Source organism: Aspergillus piperis (assembly GCF_003184755.1).
Source record: "Aspergillus piperis CBS 112811 unplaced genomic scaffold BO85scaffold_1, whole genome shotgun sequence".
Taxonomy (NCBI): domain Eukaryota; kingdom Fungi; phylum Ascomycota; class Eurotiomycetes; order Eurotiales; family Aspergillaceae; genus Aspergillus; species Aspergillus piperis.
The window spans coordinates 2808618-2816826 of record NW_020291591.1 but is presented as its reverse complement, the minus strand read 5'-3'; the positions used below and the strand labels follow the sequence as shown (position 1 = coordinate 2816826).

At 46.0% G+C, this 8209-nt stretch overlaps 3 protein-coding genes and 2 non-coding genes across 5 annotated transcripts; all 5 read left to right on the top strand.

The window, feature by feature from the left end:
* The first annotated feature begins 731 nt into the window (after nucleotides 1–731).
* BO85DRAFT_t11 lies at nucleotides 732–803 on the top strand. The gene has a single exon. It is a non-coding gene; the product is annotated as a tRNA-Arg (tRNA).
* A 554-nt stretch (nucleotides 804–1357) lies between these two features.
* Nucleotides 1358–3176, top strand: BO85DRAFT_387875 (cytochrome P450). The gene is made up of 4 exons (XM_025656687.1): nucleotides 1358–1594; nucleotides 1655–1712; nucleotides 1765–2475; nucleotides 2547–3176. Exons 1-4 carry the CDS (start codon nucleotides 1444–1446, stop codon nucleotides 3169–3171), a joined length of 1545 nt encoding a protein of 514 aa, XP_025521421.1. The 5' UTR covers nucleotides 1358–1443; the 3' UTR covers nucleotides 3172–3176.
* A 1360-nt stretch (nucleotides 3177–4536) lies between these two features.
* Nucleotides 4537–5992, top strand: BO85DRAFT_495393 (putative MFS monocarboxylate transporter; the record flags this gene model as incomplete). Its single annotated transcript, XM_025663912.1, has 2 exons — nucleotides 4537–5056; nucleotides 5124–5992. The coding sequence occupies 2 exons, from the start codon at nucleotides 4537–4539 to the stop codon at nucleotides 5906–5908; spliced, it is 1305 nt and encodes a 434-aa protein (XP_025521420.1). The 3' UTR covers nucleotides 5909–5992.
* A 405-nt stretch (nucleotides 5993–6397) lies between these two features.
* Nucleotides 6398–6471, top strand: BO85DRAFT_t12. The gene has a single exon. It is a non-coding gene; the product is annotated as a tRNA-Val (tRNA).
* Nucleotides 6472–6569: 98 nt separating this feature from the next.
* BO85DRAFT_444781 (uncharacterized protein) lies at nucleotides 6570–7419 on the top strand. Its single transcript, XM_025659108.1, has 3 exons — nucleotides 6570–6665; nucleotides 6779–7073; nucleotides 7176–7419. Exons 2-3 carry the CDS (start codon nucleotides 6790–6792, stop codon nucleotides 7339–7341), a joined length of 450 nt encoding a protein of 149 aa, XP_025521419.1. The 5' UTR covers nucleotides 6570–6665; nucleotides 6779–6789; the 3' UTR covers nucleotides 7342–7419.
* Nucleotides 7420–8209: the final 790 nt, after the last annotated feature.

Genomic DNA, 8209 nt, shown 5'->3' with positions numbered 1-8209 from the left:
GCTAGGTTTTATAATCTTGGGTTGAGTCAGGCTTGTGCCTTGCTGGGTTGTTTGATTATCTTTGTGTGCCTTTCAATTTGTGCTTCACTGACGCGGGCGACAACTCCGCTGGCTCCCTTTAACGGCCATTGTGATACATATTTATATCCGCGAAAGTTAAAACGAAGAGGCTGTGACGGGTTAATGGACCCTTCTATCAAAGAATCCTAGGTGTGGCAACGGTGCGATGCGGAGAAGGTATCTGTACACCCGGCCCGCCCTATCTTCTTGTTCAGATTTGGCGCTGGACTACATTCGGTGGCCGAATATGATGTGTGTCGCAGGGTAAATTGTGGGATTGCTATAGAGTACCAATACTTAATGTATGTCAACGGCTATTATCATCCATGGCGGGGAAAGTAGGCTATTAAGAGTATCATTCAATACTACTTTGACTACATCATCCTATATATAACAAGTTCACCACTCATCCTACGAAAACAATCAGGGATGAGGATGATAGTGATTTTTGCGCATAGTAGTGTTGCTTACGCGCCGAGTTATATGCTGTCTATGTCGAATTACAAGCATAATAATGTCTACCAAAATGTGAATAATAACTTCGAGCGAATACATGGAGATCTGAAGATGTGGAGGGGCAGTTAGATTCTGGGGACTGCGAGAACTCTTCGGCAGCCTTAGTATTGATTGTGGTACTTCATGCAAGAGACATGCACAAAATTTTATAAATTGGCCTGCTGGCCCAATGGTAAGGCGCTTGACTACGGATCAAGAGATTGCAGGTTCGAGTCCTGCGTAGGTCATTTCTTTTTATTTTTTCCTGCCCGACTTCAGTCCTAAACGAGGAAATTGGCGAAAGGCGGACTCCAAAAAGGATATTAGTTGGAATCAAAAACAGCATAAACGCAACAAAAAGTGATGAGTCATAGATGTTGAAAGCAATCAGCGCAATACGAGGATAATATCGTTCTTACAGGCTTTGCGGTACAATCTGCAATGCATTGTGCGGATGCTCATCGACCACCATGTACGACAACATGTTCTCATTCTGCTGATATCTGAACTTTTCAATTAGCTGATAGCTTTGCATATTGCAAGATATATCTGGACCTATACGGCGTGCAAATCATATAGCATTGATCTCACTTTCAATTGGCCAAATATTTCATGGTGGCTGAAAGTTGCATGAGGGAGGAGCTCAATGGTCGTGTCGTCATATTCCTAATGCCCGTCCTCGTCTCATGCAACATAAAACGAGCTGCAGACAATTATTGGTTTTACATGTGGCAGACATTTCTTATAATGTAAAGAGACCATGCCTTCTATTTAAACATTTGCCATCTGGCTCATCCGTACAACAACACCTGCTACCACCCATACAGATTCAAATTCCTTTCCATTTGCTTTTCAAGCCCTCCCACGAGGAAGGATAGCCACTAAACCATGGCTGTTGTGGAGATTGTATCTGACTCAAGCAACTACCTACTGCTCATTGTCGCGTTCTTCATATACTTCTCATGGCATGCGGTAAAATTCTGGAACAACAAACACCTCGACAACCGGGAACCACCACCGATTCCTTATTGGGTGCCAGGTAATTCGTCAACTCAGCCGTTCCGAACACCTTTCTTCATCAATGCTAATATTACTACAGGTATCGGCCACACTCTATCTTTTCTATCAGATGCCGATAAGATGATCGATCATGCATTGTAAGACTTTGCTGGAACCAATGGGGCGCTTTCCATCCTAACAAGTCTCCAGGGCATACCTCAAAACAAAAAGAAGTCCCTTTAAACTTCACGTTGGTGGTAAATCGCTCTACGTGGTCCAAGATGTACCATTGATATCAGATGTCCACAAGCGAGTCAAAGAATTAAGCAACGACATTTTCATTGAGCTGTTGTTGACAGCGGCTGGTGTCTCGGACTCAACGAGGACTCGCCTATGGTCTTCGATATCTCCTGAGATTAAGGACTCAATCCTTCGAGCACTTACAAACAACTTCCAAACAGCTCTTCGTGCACACTATCGGAGAAACTCGATAACGTTAGGGTTGCTTTCACAAATCCAGCTAGCTCCATCATCTTTGCCCCTTTATCATCCCCTGAGAATATCCATTGACGGACCGGCAGAGGTCTCATTGCACAATTGGGTTGTGGATGCACTGGTCACAATAACCACTGATTCACTTTTCGGGAAAGTGTGTATAGCCAGATTCCCACAGCTGAAAGACAATTTGTATCTTCTCCATATGAATATACCTGATATATTCTCGTCTCGTCCTCGAAGGATCTTTCCAAAGGCTTATGCAGCTACTGATAATCTGGTGCGGGATTTCGAAGAATATTTCGACCTACCAAAAGAAGAAAGGATGGATCGCGCAGAAATCGTGACTATGATTGAGGACAAGCTTTCCTCCGCTGGACTTTCTAATAAAGAGTTGGCCATGCTGTTTATTTGGGCTTTCTGGGGGTGAGTGAGCTTATTATACTCTCCAGCCGGTCCAACTGCAATATGAAACACTTTGACTAAACCAATAATAGGATGCTCGGTAACTCGTCAACCACTGTGTTCTGGCTCTTGTGCCATACTCTTTATGACCCTACATTGTTTTCCGCAGTTCGGGCCGAATGTGACAGGGCATTCCCGGAGACTAGCGACATGCCCCCACACGAAATCCCAGCACGGCTAGAGAGCTGTCCAACCCTAAAGGCGGCCTTTCAGGAGACGCTGCGTCTCTATGCCGGAATGTCCATTTTCCGCCATGTTTATGAAGATACAGAAATTGGCCCATATCACCTAAGAAAAGGCTCCAATCTCATGATACCCTATAACCGTCTTCACGTGGATAAATCTTATTGGGGTCCCGATGCGGAGGAATTTAAATATCGGCGTTTCCTTGACAATCCCGAATTGGCAAACTCTAGATATTTCAGACCATTTGGGGAGGGCACTCATCAATGCGGGGGCAGGATGGTGACACCTATAATGGCGATGTACTTTGTTGCTACTGTTGTTTGTCGGTATGATGTTGCGATAGTGGGTGGGGTTGAAAAGTATCCGCTCCCCCGGGTCGAGACTGCGAGAAGAATGGCGACCGTGACTACAAAGGTACCAGTGGCTGGTGATGTGCCTCGGATTACGATTAGTCCGCGAGTGAAGGTTTAACCGGGCTTATGTACAGTTATTATAGTCTACTGAATTGCTAATTCACAAAGGTTTGCTTTCACTGGAACATTGATTCTAGAATACACATGGACTTATAGCTACAGAAAATGGAACGGTGCCCTAGCAGATTAGCTTTCTATCCCCTGTTCTTCAATGTAAAGAAGTTACTACGTATAAAATTTCCCGTGCGGTATTGAGCTAGCCGTGGCCTTCATTTGCAGTATACATCCGAATATGAAAGACTGATTCATACTTTCTACCAATTAGTTTCTTGTCATGAATACTCATTCGAGGGCTCAGCAAATGATAATACCTGCTCAAATATGGTTGATGCTCAGCCGCGAGGGTTTGAGTGAAATAGCTGGGCCGCATCATCGTATTGGGTTAGTCCGACAGAAGAAAGGCCCATAGTTTCAATCCGAGGTTTGAAGGTACGACAGAAAATATACCCATAGGGCGCACCATACATGATCCCAAATATAAAGATCATTCGAGGATGAGCCAGGAGCAGGAGATATGGAATTGAATTTAGGGGAAGTAGAGAGATGACATGAAAAACATGGGTCGTTATATACCATTAATGCCTGTTCGGTGTAAATCAATTGAATTACCTACATCCTAGTGGGCAGCACAGCGGACAAAAGCCGCGTCACGCCTCTATAAATTGTGGCAACTGAGTCAAGATCTGCGTAGGTAGGTTAATATAATTGTTACTTTGTTATCCGACGAGAGATACGTGATACATCTTGCTTTTGGCGGTCCTTTCGCGCGGGGTGCTAATTTATTTGCCGGTGTTGCCCAAGCTTCCCGAAGAAAGGAGTTAATGTCCAGAGACTCTTCTGCTTATTTATCTTGATATATGCCTTCGAACTCGATAGCCACAGTACAAGGCACTGCTCCAACAGCTGGCCCGCAAATCTACCCACGCAAGATGTTCAACGCTGGCCCATTAAGCCAATGCTGCTGGGCGCAGATCATAGCCAATTTATAAGATGATCTGCCTTGCATATAATCTGCGCGATCGGTCTCAGGTTCCAACATGCTCGTGGTGAACTTTCATTGGCCTGCAGAGGTGGAGCTCGGCTTCGATAGTCCTATAGTTATCCGTAGCTGCAGAATTATTGATCGAAGAAGCTGAAGAATACTATCATGTGTAACCACATCATGGCGACTATATCGGCTTTCTCAATAATTGCATATTTACCTCTGTGGATTACTAAAAGATTATTCGAAAGCTAGGGACAAAAATTATGAGTCTTCTGTTCACCGGTTTTCTATCACGTGTGCTCGCACCTAACATAAATGTCTCGCTCACGACAGAGCTTCGGTATCTGGGATGGAAAGCTTTGATATTCTTTCTTTGCAATGGAAACGAAGGAGTCTGGACGTTGTAGTCCCCGGCAAGACCAGCGCTATTCTGCTGCTGTTGCTAGTGCTGGTGCTCCACCAAATGGAGGAGTCGCTGGGTGGTCTGCTGTGTTCGCCTCTTTTCTACTCTTCGCCACAACCTATGGTTACTCCTCTGCATATGGGGCCTTCCAGTCGTACTACGAGTCCGACTTATTGCGCTCCAGTTCTGCATCGCGCATCGCTTGGATAGGCACTATCCAAGGTTTTTTCATGATCTCTACGGGCGTTTTTGCGGGGCCGCTCTTCGATCAGGGGTACCTGCACTCCCTGATGACTGTCGGCTGTTTCCTAAACGCTATTGGATTCATGATGCTGAGCTTATCTACAGAGTATTATCAGGTATTTCTATCGCAGGGCGTTTGTAGTGGCATAGGCTGTGGTTTGATCTACGTGCCCGCCTTGTCACTCGCTTCTACCCTCTTTACCACACGCCGCAGCATTGCCGTCGGTCTGTTATCTTCCGGAGCTAGCATTGGTGCGTTGTCCTGGTCGGCAAATACTCCGGTTTGTATGCACTCTCGCTCACTATAGTGGTATCCCAGGTGGAACCGTCTTTTCAATTCTCTTCATCCGACTGCAGCCACGGATCGGATTCCCCTGGACTGCGCGCACCCTGGCTTTTATCCAAGTGGCTTGCTCGTGCATTGCCGTCCCGATGCTCATAGCCACAACCAATCCAAAACCCAGTCCGCCACGCCAGCTCATCCACTGGCACGCACTGAAGGAGTTGAGCTTCGACGCCTATGCAATTGTCATCTTCCTATTTTTTGTCTCCTACTTCGTCCCGCTGTTCCTTTTACCCTCCTTTGCCCAGTCCGCGCTGCACATCTCAATAGACCTGAGCGTCTACATGACAGCTATATTCAATGCCAGCTCCAGTGTCAGCCGTATCGGTTGCCCTCTGCTGGTTTCTCGTTTTGGCCCTAGCAAGGTCCTGTATACTAGCATGGCCATTTCGGTCGTTATCCTCTTTGGCTGGACGGGCGTCCACAATGTTGCTGGATGTATTGTCTTTTGCGTCTTCCTCGGGGGATTCACTGGCAGCGTTGTCACCGTTATTCCGGTGTTGATGGCTCATCCGGTAATTTCGCCTACCCCGTCTGTGTTTGGAACCCGAATGGGCGTGCAGTGGTTCGCCGTCAGCTTGGGTGTGTTGATTGGTGCGCCTATTGGTGGTGCCCTGGAAGGATATGGTGGAAGCAATGGATTCCTGGGTATGCAGTTGTTTAGTGCGTTGGTGATGGCTTTGGCAACAGCAGTACTGCTTGTGCCAATGAAGGCGATTTGGAGATATGATCACGCCCAGCGAGAAAGTGGCGTTGTCTAGATCAATTTTGCCGGTTGCAGGATCAACTAAGCGACAGCCAATGGCAGTTGTATATATTGTTCTGGTGTTGAAAGTAGATTCTCCTTGTTATATGCCGAAAATGAAAATAGAAAATTTAACAAAAAAACTAAAAATAGAAGCTTAGTAGTTAAGTTAGTGCAATTTACTGGCGGTGGGGGATATCGCTTGATTACTACCAGTTCTAGGCGAACCCAGTAGTACGAGTATATATTTTCCGTGCTGGAACAAGTGGAAACGGTCAAGTACTATGACTGAGATGAGTTACCACAATTAAATCATCTCCACGATTACTATGACACAAGCTCACCACAGCAGGTGCAGTAAGCGTGTTCGGTATTCAGTTTTCCTGGGACATAAAGCTATCAAAACCGTGGCTTTAACAATACTCAACTGTTTAGTGTTGATTATCCTAAACAAAAAAAAGTTAGTCTCTTAGGACTAGAATTTGCAAAAGCTTCCAACAAGCATGGCTGGATGGTGTAGTTGGTTATCACGTATCGTTAACACCGATAAGGTCCTGGGATCGAGCCCCAGTCTGGTCATTCTTTTTCTTTCCTTACTTTTTTTTCCCCCTTTTCCCGTCGAGTAGGAGGTGATCGTTCCTTGTTCTCTGCTGGACCGTTCTTTCTCTTAGGTTTAAAAAACTTTTACCTTCTAACACCTATGCATGATCGCTTTACTTTACCCACTTTGTGAAACTAGCCCAGCTATAATCAAGTAAAGAGAAGAGATACACGTGAGCTTCATCATCATCTTTGTACAAATTCCCGGCAGAAACCCCACCAAACCCCTCACCGCCCGCCCACTTACAGAAAAACTGTCATTTTTATTTTTAGTAAACGCTTACAGGCCCAGCTGAAATGCCCATCCCCTCATCACTGCTCCGCATCTACACCCAATTATTCAAACCTACAAAGACCATAAATATGCCACTCATCTCCAACTTCCAGCTCCCTGCCTCGGTGACCCTCCTTGAGGTCCCCGCGGACAAGAAATTATTCCTTGCTTTCGTGTCTTCCGCAGACCCAGCTACCGGACAAGCGTGGTGCCCGGATGTCCGTGCCGCATGGCCTAAGATTGAGGAGGCATTTTCCGGGGATGAAGGACCACAGGTTGGTGTTGTTGAGGTTGGACAGAAGCCTGAGTAAGATTTGCCCTATTCTATTCTTTACTATTTTTGTATACAGACTTCATGTCAGTCCGTTCTTGCTAACTTCACCCGCCTTATTTTCTCGGGGTATTGTAGATGGAAAGACCCACAGAACGCCTACCGGACAAGATGGAATGTGAACAACATTCCTGCGCTGGTGCGGTATGAGTCTGTTAATGGAGAGATTGTGGAGACGGGAAGGCTTGTTGAGGGGGAGATTCTTGACCAGGAGAAGTTGTGCGATTTTATTGGTTCGAGGTGAGGAGGTTGCATGTGTGTATTACAGTATGATGATATGAAACGTTTTAGACAGCGATGATCTATTCAAATGTGTAGTGATGTATTTGTGTCTTGGTTGCGGTGAGGGTGTACGATTGCATGTCACGTGTCACGTATAGACTTGGCTAAGGATATGAGTATCCAGGTGCCCGACCGGATTTGCTCAGATGATATGGTTTGTTGATAGAATCGGGCATAAGCGGTAGAGTAAAGGATTTTTGTCTGGCGGATTCAAGGATATTAAATCTGGCATTGGTTTCCGAAGGGAGGCGTTGATGCGCCCTGCCGCGAACACAAATGGTAACTCACAGCAAGGTCGGCAATTATGATGCTAATATCAGGACTTAACTACAGAGGAAAACCTGGGTGGTGAGAAGGAAATAAACAAATTCCCAATTGCGCCCACCTTTCGCGTTGTGGTAAATGTTGCATGATTACCTCACCTGGGAAGTGTTCCACGGTACCATGAGACAAATTGACGTAGGGTAGGTCAAGCCACTCCTGTCTGAGGAAAGGACCGCAACCTTAATCCAGTTAAGATATGTGATTAAGGTTACATGCGCACGCGCCAGGAACTACGGGCATGTCCGAATAGTAGGACGTATTTAGGGCTAATTTGGGGGTCGGAAGGGTGGAACTAGGGATGCCAATATGCGGAAAGGGATATCCTCGATAAGCATGATGCTGAAGACAGCTTAATAGAAGGAACATGGTCTTGACTGGCTTGAAGAGACAATGCATGCTGCGTTGATGACGCTGTGAGTGCACTGAGTGACATTCCAGTCTGGATGTTCTCCACATATGAACAGGTTCCGGTCGGCAATGTTACATTCACCCTCAGCTTGGCGACT